Genomic DNA, 18,690 nt, shown 5'->3' with positions numbered 1-18,690 from the left:
TTTTTATTTTCTTTGCAGCCAGTTAAACATCATTCTCGCCAATGTGGCTTTGTCAAACAGAAACTTTGGCGGAAGGGCGTGTCTTAAGAGAATGTTTGCGTGACACTCAATCATTGTGGTTCAGTAGAGAGTTGGAAACCATGCAGTAAATCCCGAAAGAGGGGAAGATCTGTGGAATTTGGCAGTGGTTGAGTGTTGGGTAGAGCCATGTTTAATCTGACAAGTTGGGTAGTTCTGTCACATGTGGTTTCTGGAAGCCCCTGAAGGGACATGAGGCATTTCATTGTTTACATGCTGCTGCCATAGAGTGAAAGTGTTGTTGTGTTTTTCCCACCATTAATAGAACTTGGAATAGATAAGTAGATAGACTTGGTGAATTGTTTATCAGATTTCTAACACTGATTTAGATTTGTCTGACTTCCCTGTATCATTGTACAGTACTGTACATCTATCTTAATTGACACGGTTTGTTCAACCGTAAAAATATTGGGTTCGTTTTCTAGGCATCTTTTCATGCTGGCTCAGTATCTGAGTGTTAGGCTTGATGAATCAGAGTCTCAGACAAGTTTAAACTCACTCCGTTCCCCAAGGCTCCGAAAGTTGTGAGGAATATTTTGCTTCAGAGAAATTAACATATAATACAGTCTGCAGCTCCACTGCCGTAGTTGCATTCATCGTTTTAGAAGGGTAGAGACTTGAGTTTAACAGAAGGTTTTTTTTTCCCACTGAGGGCTCATGAGAAGTTTGGGGTGTCTGTGAACTCAGCCTAGTTAATTCTGTCCTTTTGTCTTTATGGCACCATCGTTAGCTTTCTGTGGATTTGAAATACATTTCAAAATGTATCACATCGTGTTCATAAGACTTCCTTCCATTTATGCTTTTTCCATCATCAAAGTAGATCTTCATTCCACATTTTCTTCACCTAATTAGCCATTGCAATTATTAGACACTATCCATATCTGTTTGCTTATAATGTTTGCTTTCATGCCCAGCCAGCAACTTTCAAAGGCATTTCTAAAATAGTGGTTCTCAAACCAGTGGTTTCCTCAAGTCCTTGAGGGGGTTTCAGGGGGTCCCCAGCCAAATGATTGATTGTTTGGAACCAAATGAACCTTTTATGTGTAAAAAAGAAAATCACACCCAGTGTGAAGAGAGTGGTGCCTTTCATGAGTTCATTTCATTAAGCTATCATTAGCCTAAGACTGCTTTAAAATAACTTTATATTGGCAGAAACATCTTTTAAATATTTTAACTCACTTAAGTGTGTGTGTGTGTGTGTGTGTGTGTGTGTGTGTGTGTGTGTGTGTGTGTGTGTGTGTGTGTGTGTGTGTGTGTGTGTGGGTGTGTGTGTGTGTGTGTGTGTGTGTGGGTGCGTGCGCGCCTGACTTAAATTAGTTACTCAGACTTTGATGACTTTAAAGTATTTTGTACTCATTTTAAGTATTTTTACTCAAAAGTGTGTGTGTGTGTGTGTGTGTGTTGCACTCCTGTTCGTGTATAATTAGTGTAACTGGTTGCATTTTTGTTCATAGACCCTGATGAAGACCTTCTAGGTCGAAACGTGTTGGTCATACTCATTTGCCTTGCTCTAAATAAATTCATCCATTTTTTCACGTGAGACGGGGTGCCTTTTCACACCTTTTTGGAAATGATTGGAAATCCTCTTTTGGTTGCATCTTTGTGTTGCAATCAGCTGTTGAGGCCAGACACAAACATGTTGAGGCTGTCCGCAAACATACGGACGGACGGACGGACGGACAGACATACACACAAAGTCAGTCCTTGGAGTGGCTACCACCACTCAAAAAGAATGTCTGAGAGCGTACACATGGAACCTAATTCCATTTGTACGCTCTAAGAGTCAAATTAACACTGATGATACTACAGTGCAGATTGGGGGTCCAAGAGATCAAAATGGCTTCAAGTGGGGGTCCATGGCCCAAATGCAAATTTAACTGGGGGTCCTTGACTAAAAAGGTTGAGAATCACTCCTATGCCTGTAAAAAAATCTTCCCTTATGAGGGTCCCGGGCATATCTTTTCAAATGGGGGTCCGTCCGTGGGCTAATATATGTCAATTTGGAGGTCTTGACATGAAAAAGTTTGAAAACCACTGTTCTAAAAGGTCTACTGCAGAGTGCAGACAGACACGGTTTGAGAAGTGAGGAGAGGCCTCACACGGTTCTGTGTTGCGCCTCACAGTATTTGCTGTCATTTTGAAGTAGGGTTCATTGTGTGGTCTTGTCTGTGGCCCACTGCGTCTCCATACGTTCCAGGAACAGAGTGGGTTGACAGCTCGGGTGATTACCTGTCCTGTCTCATTCACTCAGCCAGGCTGCAGCTGGGCCACATCATGCATCAGGAACTGACACAGAGTGATTACAATGTCATTAGGCCCAGCTCACTGCAGCTCCCTGCCACATTAATTTGTTCTTACTCAGAAGAGCATGAGAAATGGGACTATCCTCTCACATTTCAATAAACCTCAAAATGGCTTATTCCAATAACATTAAGATTTTTAAACCAACATTAACCTGTCGCTAGTGGAAATGTTTGGTCTTCAGGGCACTCGGTTTGCAATAATGGAAATGATGTGGAAATTGTAAGTGTTTTGTCATACAGTACCAGTTGACCTTGTCAGTCTACTGGTGTGACTACTATGATGTCTATACTATAATGTGTTGCTAGCGAACAGCTTACGTCCAAGTTTATTCCCTGAGTGCTAGCTTATGATATAATATATATATGATATAATGATATAAAAAAAACTGCAACCAGAATGTTCATGTTTTCAACTGTTAAAATCCTCCTATAATTTGACAAACCTCTGTAGTGGTGTGAGGGTGATGTGAGGGTTGTTCTGTCCGGTTCTCCTCAGTGGCTGGAGCAATTGATCTGAATTTGCACACAGCCATTGACCATACCATGTGCACCTAACAGCGAAGCCTGTTTTTCCATTTCCCCAACTGTCAGCTGTTTATTCGTGTTTTTCTCTAAAAAGAATGTCGCCATGGTTACGGCTGCCCAGCTGTGGGATGGCCCTACGAGCTATGGGACGAATGATCAAACTGCGCATGCGTCGAATCCACAGACCCACTGTGTTACACTCTTGCCTTCTGCCACAAGCACACACAGTGTGTGTGTGTTCGCGACGGGACCCGGGGGGGGGGGGCGCTTGGGGGGGTGGGATGCCGCGACTTCAACAATAAAAAATAATAAGAGGGAGTAAGCAGGTATACATGGATTAGTTACGGTATTAGGTACCAATAACCAAAGCAGATTTAGGGTCTTGCTCGGTCCTCTGTGCTTCCCAAGCTTTGTGTGATGTATGAGCTATTAACATACATATAATTAAATTGTCGGTTTATAATAAATCATTGACTATTAAATATATTTTTTTATAAATAACTTAAAGAATTGTATTTCCATCCATCCATCCATCTTCAACCGCTTATCCGGAATCGGGTTGCGGGGTAACAGTTCCAACAGAGATTTCCAGTCTCCCCTTTCCAGAGCACCATTAGCAACTTCCTCCTGGGGGATCCCGAGGCGTTCCCAGGCCAGTGTGGAGATATAATCCCCCCATCTGGTCCTTGGTCTGCCACGGGGTCTCTTCCCAGTGGGACGTGCAGCGAGGATCTCCCTAGGGAGACGCTCGGGAGGCATCCGTACTAGATGCCCGAATCACCTAAGCTGGCTCCTTTCCAAGTCAATTTCCAAATCAAACCTATTTTGTGTCATTTGCCAACATTATTAGTATTACTATGTCCTAAAATTATATTTTTTCAGACAGAAGGCTTCTTCATCTTATTCAACAAAGAAACTGTTTTGTTTACCATTTCATATTGGTTAATGTCTGTCGATTTAAGATTCACCATGAGGTCACAGATTTGATGCTGACATTGTTATGTGACTCAGAGTAGATCTACAAGGTAACACCGGGTTGTATCCCGATGCATTCTTAGCTTGTACATGTATTTTTCTTTACACACAATAGCCTACACTATGTAAAATTAACAAAGAGTTTAGACGCCAAGAGACTCTGGTGCTTTGACCATTTAAGTGGTGAACATACAAAATAAATTACTGATTGCCAGACAACACAACTGCTCAATTCAACTTTTGTACTGAGCAAAAAAACATCCACACAGACAGCATGTTGTTGCTGTGTGCGCGACTTCACCATCGTTCTGCACGTTCATGTGAATAATGTCCAGCACAAGATCGGATTTCTGAGACTGAAAGGCCCATCACGGTCAATCAGCTGAAAACCAGGCGATTTTGACGGGCAGTGAATTGGTTGGTGCATTTCTAGTCGTATTCACACTGGCACTAATATTGGCACCGGATTTCGAATACAACCTTACCCACAGTATAAAACCTCATGTCAATGTTATTTATCCCAAGTGTAATTGTATTTGCAACATTTTTCCAAGGACTGAGTGGTTTATGCACAATTAATACATGTGTGGTGTTTGTCCGCCTGCAGCATAGGGTTTCTTCCTAAAGTTCACTGCTAATGATTTGGAGCACTTTAATGTTGCCTTGAATAACGAGCACTAAGCCTGGTGTCACTGTGGTCCTTAAATCACAGTCAGTGTCTTTTGACACTCTTTTCCTCCTGCACTCTCTCTCTCTCTCTCTCTCTCTCTCTCTCTCTCTCTCTCTCTCTCTCTCTCTCTCTCTCTCTCTCTCTCTCTCTCTCTCTCTCTCTCTCTCTCTCTCTCTCTCTCTCTCTCTCTCTCTCTCTCTCTCTCTCCCTCCAATTCTCTCTTGCTCTTCCCACTCTCATCCTTTCCCTGTCTCTTCGTTAAGCACATAGGCCCACTGTCTCTTCATAGCTGTCACAGTGCCTCAGAACAGGTGGAATCAATTACTGGCCCTCGGCAGCCTGCTTCCTCACCACAAGTTACTCCTTAATTGAGGGAATTAATGAGTAATCAGTCCATGAGATGATTTGGGTGTCAGAGAGCTCAGCCTGTGTGTGAAACGAGACAGGAAGGCTGAGGGAGGGTTGCAGTAACACTGCAGGTCTTATGCCTCAGAGACGGTGAAGGGAGTTCACCATCTCTCAACCCCTGCCAGGCTGCTACTAATCAGGTCTTAGTGAAAGGTTAAGGACAGCAACATGAGTCTACATGGCCTCAGCAAACTACTGAACCACCGTTTGACCACGCAAGGCAAAGGTTTACTTTTAACAGCCACTGGTGTTCTAGAATGTCTCCTGTGCACTCAGCACTTAGTTCACTTCCCCCTCGTCATGGCATCTCTTCTCTATATCGAACATCTGCTCACAGCGTGTGTTTATATGGTGGTTTTGAAGTGGCTCATGTCTTTCTCTCTCTCTCTCCACCCCACTTATTTCTTCCCCAGATGGAATCTCCGGTCTCAACACCCGCTCCTCCCCCCCTCCACCTCCTGGCTGCTGTGGGCAACAGTGAGATTGCCTCACCATGTGAGCAAATAATGGTGCGCACACGCTCAGTGGCAGTGAACACGTCTGACGTGGCTCTAGCCACAGAACCTGAGTGCTTGGGGCCCTGTGAGCCTGGCACCAGCGTCAATCTAGAAGGCATCGTGTGGCAAGAAACCGAAGACGGTAAGTGACTGGTTTAACCCAGTGTGCTGTTTATACGACTTGTTGAGTCTCTCACATATCAGACCCACATGTGAATGCAAGCATTTATGAAAATGAGTTCTGCTTTTCTATTCAGCTATCTTATTTTCAGAAAAATAAAAGATGGCTGTGTGAAGGTGTCAAGAATGTAGTGATTTTTTCCCCCCATCAGCAAGGCTTGCGCAGTCTCGTGAAGTCAGGTTTAGACAAAACGGAATTGGATTTGCCCCAAGCTACTCCAGGAATTGCTTTTGGTACCAAGTTTGGATTTACACAGCCTGCATCCTACTTAATATTGCTCACTAGAATAGTCTGCAGATAGTTCTTAGATGGCCTTGATTTGTTTTTCACTCAGGCGTACACAGATGGTTTGTTTGCAGCACAGAGATATCTGCTCTCTACTACAACAACACAAAGCTGCTCTTCTTTCAACTCAGGCGATCGGGACCGATGCTGGCTCCACTCCCACGGTGTCGGCTTGAGTGAAATGGTAGATGCTCTCAGCCATTCCTTCCTTTGATGGAAAACACTACCCCAGTGCGTTTTTAATTTTCAGATGTGTCACTAGCGGTACCCGGGGTTTGTTGGGTCTGAATAACTGCCCTCATTTTCCGTCGTGCATGTCAAATAACACAAACACCTAATCTTCAAAGCGGCTCATGTTCACTCGCTCGGCAGGCATGCTGGGTACAAATCGCCCACACATCCACTGTGCTGCTTGGCGATCCACTTGGAGTAACTGAATAGGAAAGGTCCCCGCCTCATCTACATTCCCAAGGCACAGTCCCTGCTATTGAGGATTACTTTCTTTCTTTCTTTTATTCAGCTGTGGGCTGTGTGTCTGATTCACCGCAAACCTCCTCTAGCACCCAGGCTGTCGCCCCTTGACTCTGTTTCCGAGCAAACTTGGAGAGAGTAAATGCTGTTTTGGGTGATGGGTACACAAGGCTACTTGTGTTGGTGACACAAACATGGCTCCGAGCCAGCTCCAGTGTTGTGATTGTCTGCCTCCCATAGAGTGACCACCCTCTCTGCTCCCTCTCAGAGCCCTTCATCCCCCCCTCCCTGCCCACTCTCTATCAAGGCTGTTATTTTGGCTGGAAAGAGGTAGTGGTTTGGGTGGATGGAGCATTGTTTTCATCAACTCCAATCTACATGGCCCTGTGGGGATGCGGGTGGTGGTGAGTCAGTGGTTTTAGGGAATGGATAGCAGATAAGGGATTGGAGCACTTATCTCTGCAGGCATAGCCCACAGGTTGTTCTGATCCTTAATGTTGTAGAAACCAATAGGGCTGCCAGAATGTACATTCCCTCTCTTTGAAGCCAGTGTTTTGTTTTTATTTCCCAAGCAGGCAGATCTTTTCGGAGATTTCTTTTTCTTTTTATTTAGATAAAAGAGTGTAGAGAGACAGAAAACTTTAGGGCAGAGAGAGAGAGCATACTAGACATATATGTCGCAGGAGTCAGATTCTCGGATCCTCGGATCCTTGCGAGCATGTGGTTAGTGCTAACTGCACCACCAGGTATCCCAAACTGGCATATCTTTGTCGCAAAAATACACATGGGAAGAAAAGACGAGATAAATGATGTGGCATAGGAAAATCATTTAATAAGTGCTACTTAGAAAATCTATCCTTCGCCTGTTTGGTATCTGTGTGTGTTGAGACATAGACCATCTCTCCACATCGATGACTGCCTTTGTTTGACTTGGCTATGTCATTTGAAAATACTTTAGCTACAGTACCAGTTCATTGTTTAGAAAGTCTGCCATTGTTTTGTAGTTTGGTGTCTTAAGCGAGACCTCTGTAATTGAATTGGCAGGCTGTTTTCCCTGGATGTGTAATTGTGGGTTTTTAGATGTTAACAGCCCTCGGTCTATAGCCTATACTCTTCTCTCCTTTTAAGATCATTGACTCAAGGGACTCCTAGTCTAGTGCCTCCATAGCATTATATCTAGCATAGTACATTAGACAGCACGAACAGCCATGATATTATCCTGTAAGGACCCAGTGGCTAGCTTTTAATTGGAGAGACCCAGTTGCTATATGTTCACATCATACCATGCTGCCTCTTTTTTTCCTAAGTGAGCTGTGAAAACACAGATCTCTTCATTGTGGTAGAATCAAACAAATGAAAACCAAATGAGGAAATCTAGGCGAAGCACTGGGGAAGAAGAGTGACAATAAACAGAGGCCCTACAGCTATAACAGAAACTGGCTGATTAACAATGATGTTGAGCAGTCCCCCACCTCTCTGCATGACAAGTCTCATACAGAGCTGTTTAGGCATGCTGTGTGTGTGTGTGTGTGTGTGTGTGTGTGTGTGTGTGTGTGTGTGTGTGTGTGTGTGTGTGTGGGTGCGGGTGCGCGTGTGCGTGCGCGAGCGAGCATGTCATTTAGCATGCCAAACAACAGCTGCTTCTTCACCTCTGCCTTTCGCCCTTGTGGGAGTAAATGAACAACAGGCTCCCAGTAATAGTCTGCACCTCACTTGACTCAGGACTCGGGAGAGTGCTGGAGAATGAAATGGATGAGAAGAACGTTTCATCTAACAAAATGCGATCCCAAAAGTCAAACCTTTGGCCCCAGGCACAGCCATGTCAGCTGATGCGGATAGATGAATCATTGATCCCGCATAAATTGGCCACAGAGTAACAGCCTTTTTTGCATTAGACAAATAGCAGTGCACTTTAAAGCACCATACTGGTGGACTAGCACGTTTTGCCCATTGACTATATGACTCACCATTAGCCTGGTTCCAGACGAATCTGCCTTTGCAAAATTGCATGCACTTTAGCCCTCGGCAGATTAGGTCTGGCCCCCCTCCATAGAGATTTCAATTCTCTCCCTCCGCAGTTGTGCGGAACCAACCAGGGCCCAGTATCCAAATGTGGGCGGGCTTATCACCTTATTTGGAGCAATGACGTACAAGGAAGCACTGCTCTGATTGGTTCGTTCAAGGAAGCACTGCTCTGATTGGTTTAGGTCTAACCAATAGAGTCCGTTTGGATCTTTTTGTAACCGCCCCTTGGAAGAAAATCTACCGTTGATAGGGACCAGACTAATATCCACGCAGTGTGTCGTGTGATATTGTCTGGCTACGCGAGGCTAACTCACCATATACTTGAAATTACTGCCAACCATTTTCCAAAGCATACCGTGATTTGTTTGGTCATCAAGGAAGTCATGTTTCAGTACGTTAAGAAACTTGAACACTTTCAGGGACTTAAATATTTCTTGAGATAGGTGCTCTCTTTACCTGTTATTCATAATCACTAATGTAGAGGTTTTATGCATTTTAAAGTGTGGATTGAATTGACAAATCTAGTCGAAGATAGCTTCTGGAGAAAATATGTATTTACAAATTACAAAGATGGCACAGGTTTGTTTAGGTAACATTGACTCAGTTATTCAGGTACTGTAAGTTTGGTAGAGTTTTGATGACTGCGGCTGAAGCCAATCTTACTCCAATTGACCAAAGGGGGGCGGTATTGCGGTCGTTTGAAAAGCGAACTTTGAAGTCATGCCTCGTTTGGCCTACAGCCATGAAACTTACTTACAAATATGCCTTGACTAATGAGGAACACATCCGTCACTTTCACCAGTAAGCTCCACCCTTAAATCTTCCGCCATTTTGAGTAGTTTGAAAAACACTTGACACTTGAAAAATCTCCTGGGATTCTTTAGCAATCTGCGTGAAACATTCTACACACAATATATGGACCATTATATAAAATCCCAATTGAAGAGAAGTTTTTACATGAAAAAGTTAAGCCACCATGAGCCAATGAATATGGGCATGGCTTCATTAAAAACAAAAACAAAAATAGCTGTGCAGGTTCTCTCAGTCTCAATTCTGGAATTTCAGTAGCTCAGAAGTTAGTGTCTACCTATCAGTCAGAAGGTCCCTGGTTCAAACCTTGGCTTATCCAAGTTATCCAGTCATACTTTAACTTGACACACAGAAATCATGACATTATTAATTCATGCATGTCCACTTTTTAAGGAAAACACGAAATGGCATTTTGACAGTATTTAATTTCATTCAGTATTGTGACCTATTTCCTAGTGAAAAGGGGGCATGACAAAAGGCAAAATGTTAAGCTTTTCAGCAATCTTAAACAGGGCTGTTATAGCTGAATGCGTAGAGAGGAGGCCTGGGAAGGTTCGATTCCAGGCCCCGGCTAAACCGACTGGCCAGGAATAGTGATGAAAAGCTATAGCCTGATTAAAATACTGCAATTGATTCTGTTGTGTAGATGAAGCAGAGAAATTGGAAAACTTTTGTCTTGAAACTTTTTAACAAGAGTTTGAAATCTGCCATTATAAGCAACATAATAAAGACATGCATTTTATATCCTCAATCCCTCAGAAATCTGCATAATTGTTTCCAATGCTCATTTGTTAATTGTATGGTCTTCTTTCTCTCAAGTTCAGTCTATTATGACTTATTGCGCATATTGCATTTAGCAAATTGCATATTGCATTGCTTGGCCCCCGTATTGCTGCTTGCAACTATATATATATATATATTTTTTTTTTATAAAGATTTGAAGTTTTTCAGAAAACTTCAGGTCAGGATTTAGAAGGCGTCTTCAGGTCTAAATGGGTTAAAGAGTAGGATGATTATATGAGAATGAGTGGTTGCATTGAATGGTCTCTATAAAAGCACGTGTCCAAATCAGCTAGTTTGACACATCCCTGTCTGTACAGGAGAAACAGAGAGGATGTGAGGAGAGGGGGTAGGGGCGAGACACCATGTCATCCAGTCAGACAGCTCAGGGGGCTTGTGAAGCTGAGATCAGGGGCATGATATTTTAAGGCCCAGCTCCTGACACAAATCCCTTCAGCACAGACGAGGTAGTGGCAGCTCCCAGGGTCACGCCGGCATAGCATCAGGCCAACCCCTCCCAGGATTAGCATGCTGATACCTTCAAATGTCATTTCTGAAGTGCTGGAGAAGTTTATTGCTCTTGAAGCGTTGCCCAGAAAGGCTTGGCTCCTGCTCTGGGGCAGAGGGAACACAGAGGGGGCCCTTTGGCCAAAACACTGCAGCCCCATGCCAACACACCCCCTCACCAGCACCACAACCACGGTTCAAGCACTCACACACACAAACACACACAAACAGCAACCACAGTGTTCCCCCTAACATGCCGTACACAATACTGTATGCTTTTCCCCTTGTATGACCCACTGTCACTTTGGTTCCTTATTAGATAAGTAGTGCAGACAGTCAAAAATGTTTGCCCCTGGGATTATTAAAGTAATAATGTTAGATAATTATAGGATTGCAAGTGTCAGTTTTAGCACATGAGCTAAAAGCTCTGAGCAGAAAAGAGGTCAGTATGAAACGGATATTCCTGTATAAACATTTGAGCTATGTCTTTTCGCTCTTTAGTTCTGGAACACTGTCAGCCTACGAAGGGGAATATTGTAAGGAACACTTGGCTATAAAGCTCAACTCGCCAGCCATGCTTCCTTGCTCTTTTGAACACCATCTGTCAAAGGCTTTATTGAAAGGTTTTTTACAAAGGAGAGCACTCCCTGCTCTCAGTGAATGTTCATGAGGTAAGAGTGAGCGTTGACAAGGGGAGCCCATACTTCTCTGCCAGGTCAATGACAGAAATCAAGGTGGACAAAAAAACTAAGTCAGACATCTATTAACTGCAGAAGCCATTTTGAGAGGAGTAATACATGTGGTCTGCTTTCTCTTCCTTCTCTCCCCCGCTTCCTGTAATTTTCATTCCCCAATTCCCTGGCCACAATTGTCACTTTTTGCCATACCACACTAGTCATTCCTTGTAACAGTGGGCACTGTTCAAGGAAATGGCCAGTATCCAGAGTTATTTTCATCTTACCACCACACAAGACAAAATTTGAAATGGAATTTTATTGCTGGCTAATGACAGTCCCATTCTTACTGGCTGACAACTACATTCTTTTGTGCACTTAAATAGTCTTAAGAGGTAATCAAATGCCCAGAGGAATTGGAAAGCCCTGCTAGTAGCGGTCATAAGATATCATGTCAGCTATGTACACGTCAACAAGGGTTTGACTAATGTGGCTTTGACAAACCTGTCTCTTAATATCTGTACCATCTTGTTGATGAAAAATACTCAGGGGGTTGTTTTAGAAATGAGATAGGAGATTTGAGATACAGTACCAGTTTTTGTAAGGGACAATATGTGCCTCACCACAGAATTACTGACTTCTGAAATAAATGCATGTGTATTTTCAGCCTGCATCTGCATGGCTGCATGGTTTGTAGGAGTCACTCCTCCTACAAGTACAGTGGTTTTTGTGAAGGAATGACTGCATTAATCAACCATGTGGAAAGTATACTCGTACTGCTGTCCCTTGACTTTCTCACAGTTTGTTACTCTTGCCAGCGAAAGTAATTTTGCACTTTCACCTCGTATGATCCAGAGTGCAGGCTTTAAATCTTCAGGCAAGAGCCTCCTGGCTATTCTGAAACTGAGGCTTAAGGTTACCAGGCCTTTGTATCATCTTTTAAATTCCCTGCTTTTAAAACACTACAATAAATGTGTGTAGGCTGTTATTTGTCTGTGTATTCCTCTGGTAACTTTATTCATTTATGGTATTTTTGCTTGTCGCTGACTTTTATATTAGTTTGAAATGGTTTTAAAAAATAACTCTGTTTTGTTTAATCCTTTTCTAATGCGTATTCCTGTGTTGTGATATACAGTTGTAAAGCTTGTTTGAATGTATGGATCATGTGACTTGTTTGATGTTAAAGCACTTACAGTAAGTAACTTATAGTAAGTAACCCTATTGCTCATGGCAACACCCGGCTATCCTTTTACTCCTATATTTACATCAGCATCTCACTGTGTTGAAAATATCTTAATACTCCAAGCCAAAAGTGCCTTACATCAGTGATTGTAATTCCACTCAAGATGTTGCTGCTTTAGTCTAGCAAACTGCTAGGCACACTTAATGATAAACTGACAGGATATGTCATCTTAGCATCGGCAAACATAGTCACAATGTCATAGCATAACAGCAAGATAACAAAAGTATTTTTACAAGGGACATAAATGACAAGGTCATTAACCCTACAAAACTCCCTTTTGAGTTGAAGCAGCGTTGAGGTCAACCAAGGAACCCATGGCCCTACCAGACTTGACCAGCAGCGGGGGACCTGATAATGTGGCCCCACACTAACCTAATGGAACATGTCAGGGGGGACCAGAGAGCCAGTGACCTGTAATGCAGGCTCAACCCCCTGACTGATTCCCCACCATCATTAGGCTGTTATTAAATAATCGCACACAAGTAGGCAGTGGAGTTTGGTGCACAAGGAGGGGGTTCCATTTGTTGCACAGCGGCACTGAAAGGAAATGAGTGGTAAAATTACAGGCCCATTTCTCTCATTAATTCATGCTTCACTCAGCTGGCCTGTGTGACCCTAATGAGCCTGACGGAATCGGGGAGGGGGTTGGGAACAGCCCTATCCTCAACCCTACTCCCACCTCATCATTCGCCAGCGCACTATCAACAAAACACCCAAGCTAAACCTTTGTTTGAAAGAGCAAGTCTTTGTTTTCTTTTTCTACAAAGAAATCCAGTGAGTAAAAAGGGATTGTGTTTGTAAAAAATATTATATTAAGTTGGTGGGAATACTGAATTTCTGGTGTACTTTTCTACCAAAAGGACATCTGAATTTCATTGGGATATTTTTTTATTTATTTTTTCATTACTGCCTGATACCATTAAGACCTAATGAAGTCTAAATGTAAAATGCGTCTTGGAAATGAAATTCTGGGACACAGAAAACCTTTTTTTAATTAACTGGCTTTTAAGGTTCACCACGCATCTTACACATTTCAACTCAAAGTGAGTGTACTGTTCCTGAAAGTCAGCGTGGTTTATCATTGTTATGTTATTTACCATTCATCTTTGAACTGGTTGCTAGCCGACACATTCATAGTTATTTAAGTGAGAGAAACGGAATAGTGAATTGAAAATCTTGGAATTGGAATGATCGCTGGTAGCTGACCGGATAGTGTTTTGTTTGCTCTCTGCCCTCAGCTTCTTGTCACTATGCACCTAAAAATCATCTTTAAATGAAAATCTTGGAATAGATTATTGAATTGTTACAAATGGAAATCATCATCACCTGTCTGAGTAACAACAAGACTAATATCCTTAATAGCTTCCCATTATTGCTCTAAAATTAGAATGTAGCCTATTGAAGCCCTTTAAGGTGGGTGCTCTTCAGTTTTTGCTGGTGCTAACTGCTTTTTGAGGTTCGAAGGTTAGTCCCCTGTCTAGAAAATAAAATATATAAGGCTATTCTGCCTCCTGCTAATGATTACTGCTTATCCAGCTCCATGTAGTCTGTTGTGTGATTGTCTTGTGATGGAATTGCTTCAAGACTGCTTTGGTGTACAATCACCTATCCGTGTTTCATTGTGTACCTTTGAAAAAGCATGACCTTTTGAAAAGACCCATTGTTCATAAAACAATTCTCCATCTTCCCCATCTGTTTTAAAAGGTTTAAAAGGTTCTATAGTCTGTCTCTGCAAAAGGATGAAACCATGATTATGCCACATGCTGTCCTTTTTGGTTTGGGGTGGGAATCTAAAAGATATATTTTTAGCGGTGCCAACCGCTCTACATTTGACTCTGTCCGTGTGAGTGTCCGTCCGTCCGTCTGTCCGTATGTTTGAACACGGCAAGGCAGCAACACATGCGCCACTTCAACACACACACACACACACACACACACACACACACACACACACACACACACAAGCCAATACTGCACACATGCGCACACACGAACACACACACACACACACACACACACACACACACACACACTTGACGTCCGTATGAGCACGGCGTATGAGCACGGCGTATGAGCACGGCGTATGAGCACGGCATTTAAACAGCTATAACTCCAGTTCGCAGCATGCTACGGAGTACAAATTTTGTACATGGACTAAAACCACCAATAGGGATGAACTCACATTAATTAAGCCCCGCCCCCTCTGTCTTCCTATTGGCTGGGCTTTAAACAGCCGTAAGTCCAGTTTGCAGCATGCCACCAAGTCCAAATTTGGTATGTGGACTTAGACCACCAATAGGGACGAACTGTAATTACTTGAGCCCCGCCCCCTCTGTCTGCCCATAGGCTGGGCTTTAAACAGCCATTATTCCAGTTTGCAGCATGCTACCAAGTACACATTTGGTAAGTGGACACAGACCACCAATAGGGACGAAGTGAAATTAGTTAAGCCCCGCCCCAAAGGCACCGATTCCTTCACACAGGGTGTGATTTTTAAGCACAGTTTATTCTATTTTGACATTGTATATTGGGTTACTGGATGTTTTCTTTAAGCCAATTTAGGTATTGATGAATTGATAAACTATTTAAGATAGGAAGGAATAGGGGTGATAGATCGTAAATACAATTAAAGCCATTTATGGGCTAACAGAATCAATTGCCAGAGCCATATTGTTGTAGTGTTTTGGAAAAGCCAATACTTTTATACTGTACAGTATATGACAGACTTCCCCACCATAACACTCCCAGTTCAATTCGGCTAAAAGAGCTGTGACTAGGGACTGCTGCTTTCAGACTATAGCGCTGGAGGAGGGACTCGTGGCCAAGAGTCAGCAGGTTCCTGTAAAACCCACTCATTTGTAAATGCCTTATGCACTCACTATTTTATGCCAGAGGCAGCAAGAGCAAAATGAGTCCTGAACCGTGTCTTGTCTGCAGAAGGGGTAGAAGATAGAAAGTCGGAGATACACTAGGTATACTGTTGAAAAGAGGAAATGGGGTAAGGGTGAAAGAGACAAGGAGGGAGAGAATGGGGTGAACAAGAGAGGTTTCCTGTGCTAATAAAATGCTTGGAGGACTGGAAGCTGCCAGCCAGCATTCTTGTGCCATTAGATAAGTTAGCTCACTGCAGCCTCCAGTTTCACTGCAGTGCTGAGGTTGCATGCTGAGGTCACCAGTGGGAGGTGGGAGAATGGAGAGAGGGGGGCAATAAATTTAGAATGTTTTTGTGGAGGGTGATTGCTCCCAGTCTACTACTAGTCCTACTTTTGTTGTTTATTTTTGTTTTATTGTTGTTTTGTTTTTTTTCTGTTCTTACCTTAATCAGAAATCTATGTAGTGTATAGACCTGCCTTTACGCCGTTTCATTAATTACAGATGATCTTCATCAGCTCCTCATCATTGATCTAATTTATTATAATTATCTTTGTTTAATTAGATAGGAGAGTGTAGAGAGACAGTAAACCAAGGGTAGAGAGAGAGGGGAGACACGTCAGACAAGATGCCGGGGGTGGGATTCAAACCCGCTTTCTCACAGCTCACAAGGATCATGTGGTCAGTGCACTAGTTGAGCCAACAGGCACCCCGGGTTTGACAGATTTTTAACCAGATTTCGGATACACTTGTCTGTCCTCTCTGTAAGAATTCTGCAGTCAAGCCATGGCTGTTGTAACTAATCTTGCATTTTAAATGCAAGGTCAAATATCACACTCGCCACAGGTTGTGCCTATTTAGACAAGCTCATACCAAGTATAACTAGCCTTAAACTATCCAAATGGTGAAACAGAAGCTTCTAAGTCAGACACATTACAGCAATGCCAGTGGAGTCAAGGACATTCCTGTGTTAGGTGCCGGCACTTCCCACTGAAGCCTTGAGTGAAATAGTGAAAGAGGTCTCTGCTTGGCTTCTCAGTTACAGGCTTTGAATTGGAACCCTTCAAGTCAAATTGGTTAGGAGCTTGGAATGAACTGCTGTACAGTAGATTATTTGTGTGACACCTTTTTCACACGTTTCCCTATACTGTAGTAGTGCCATCTCTCTGTCTGTCTGTCTCTCTCTCTCCCTCTCTCTCTCTGAATGCTTTCCTCAGCAGGGATGCCAGATAGAAGAGGACAGCACATTGTTTCCGTGCAAATAATTATCCAATAGCGTATTCCCTGTGAGCTGGCTTATTTAACTGGAAGGGTTACTCAGACAATATCCCTTAGTAACCCCAAGCTTATATAGTAGTACCTTTTGTCGCTGCTTGATATATCTTGAATAAGAAGTTTGCAGTTGTTTAAAATAATTTCTTAACCTCAGATCTATCGGATGCTGGAGCAGTTTGAAATGACACTGCTTTCACCATGTTAGTTACTGTACATGAAACACTGTCACTTACATTACAATCTCACACTGATTGGAAATCTTTGATGCAGCTAATTAATGAACATAATTAGCAAATTGATTGTTTCGGTTCATGGCTCGTGACCTTTTGCCTTTTCCCTTTCTTACAGGAATGCTGGTGGTCAATGTCACTTGGAGAAATAAGACGTATGTGGGCACACTGTTGGACTGTACACGGCACGACTGGGCTCCACCCAGGTAAAATGCATTTATTTTTTTAAAACCTTTTCCTCCTTTGAAAACCAGGGAGCAAAATATACATCAGTTCAGATTGACATTCAGATTATATACATCAAATTCTACCTCTACATTTTATGTATAATGGGACGGATGGATCCCTTGGCTGCTGATTTGCAAAAAAATAAGGACTACCTTCATTGCTTTAAAACATCTTCTACTGTGTCACACACGGTGGTTCTAAATGCCAAGGTGGAAAAGCAGTATTGCTATATAGCTGCCATCAATCATCAATGCTTGCTCTCTATCCCCCCTGCACTTGGTCCCTAACCTTTTCATAAAGAGCACACACTCTGATAGAAATCTGTTGTATCAGCCTCGGCTCAAGGATATAGCATTCAGCACCTATCTTCTATTGTGCAGCAGAACTTGTCTATCCTCTGCTAGTCTTTATCTCAAGCCTGGGGAAACAGGACTCACTGCTTGCTGGCAAAAGGCTTCCGTCCCAGGAGGAACTGATAGAAATAGAATGCTGCTCTAACAAGCCAGATTGCAGAATCCAATTATTGCACTAATAGCTTTTCCTCAACACTGTATCACATTCTCTATCACAATGGAATGAGATTTTTCTTTTTAAGATGAGGATTGTAATTCATGTTAGTTGGCCCGTTTTATGCATTTTATACTCAAACCCCTAAAATGTACGCTGTACATGTAAATTAAGTAAGTTAAACGATATTAATGTAATATCCAATTGCACCATGACGTATGTACTGTATAGATTATATACCGTATAGAATTATATTACATATATTTATATTTATAAATATTCAAAACTGTACTCTAAATAAGACGTAAGGTTAGACTATATCATACTATCAATAATGGCATTGCTTTGCTTAATACGTGCGGTTTGTCAGGATATATTTGCACAAAGATTGTCTTACAGTTTGCAGTATGACTACATTAGGGACCCTCTATGAATAATTCAAAAAGCCATCTCCAGCCTGAGTATAAACTCAGGCTTGAGATGAGTAATGACTCTGAATTCCTGAACCTCTGTCAGACTACGGATGTATTCACATACCCTGCTGAGGCTGAAATTGTTTGGAGAGGCTTGTAGGGAAGCTGTGACTCATCCTAGCCCGGTTTCTCTCTTTGTCACAGATTGCTAACCTTCACTGCTGCACAGGAAGATAATTACATTACAATTATAGAGACACGAAACCCAACCGCTATTCTAAGGATTTGAATTATGTTTAGATTACAAGGCAGGTAAAAAGTTCACCGCCTTGTCTTTGCTGAATTATTATTTAAAGGCAAATTGATGGGTTTGTGGTTTTCAAGCTTTATTAAGCATGCCTCCTGTTTATTTCTCTCTTACATAATGAAACTAAGAGTGCCCTTTAAATGACAGACAAACGTTTATGCTGAGCATACCTGTTCAGCCTAAACTTAATATAACGGGTGTTATACGGTATACCGCAGTTTAGTTCTGACCTCATATTGTGAGAAGCGTTCTGATGGCTGAGAGCCAATATCTCCCGATATAGCACTCAGAACATACAGTATAAACCTTATTTACCTTAAAGTCATACTACTGTATGTAACTTTTTCAATTAAACAAAAGTTATTTTTGATATCGTCTTTCACTGGTATATTATACCATAAATATATGTATTTATCTATTTTAAAAT

At 42.4% G+C, this 18,690-nt stretch overlaps 1 protein-coding gene across 3 annotated transcripts in view; it reads left to right on the top strand.

The window, feature by feature from the left end:
- znf609b (zinc finger protein 609b) overlaps positions 1-18,690 on the top strand; it is a 98,338-nt gene that overhangs the window by 71,424 nt on the left and 8,224 nt on the right. For all 3 annotated transcript variants that reach the window (XM_084059337.1, XM_084059335.1, XM_084059336.1), the window contains exons 3-4: positions 5,373-5,598; positions 16,927-17,014. In XM_084059337.1, coding sequence (XP_083915463.1) covers positions 5,373-5,598; positions 16,927-17,014 — 314 coding nt within the window. The remainder of the gene's footprint in view (positions 1-5,372; positions 5,599-16,926; positions 17,015-18,690) is intronic.

The sequence above is a fragment of the Gymnoscopelus microlampas genome (assembly GCF_963454915.1).
Source record: "Gymnoscopelus microlampas genome assembly, chromosome: 1".
Classification (NCBI taxonomy): domain Eukaryota; kingdom Metazoa; phylum Chordata; class Actinopteri; order Myctophiformes; family Myctophidae; genus Gymnoscopelus; species Gymnoscopelus microlampas.
The sequence above is the reverse complement of the archived record's forward strand: the minus strand, read 5'-3'. Positions and strand labels throughout refer to the sequence as shown.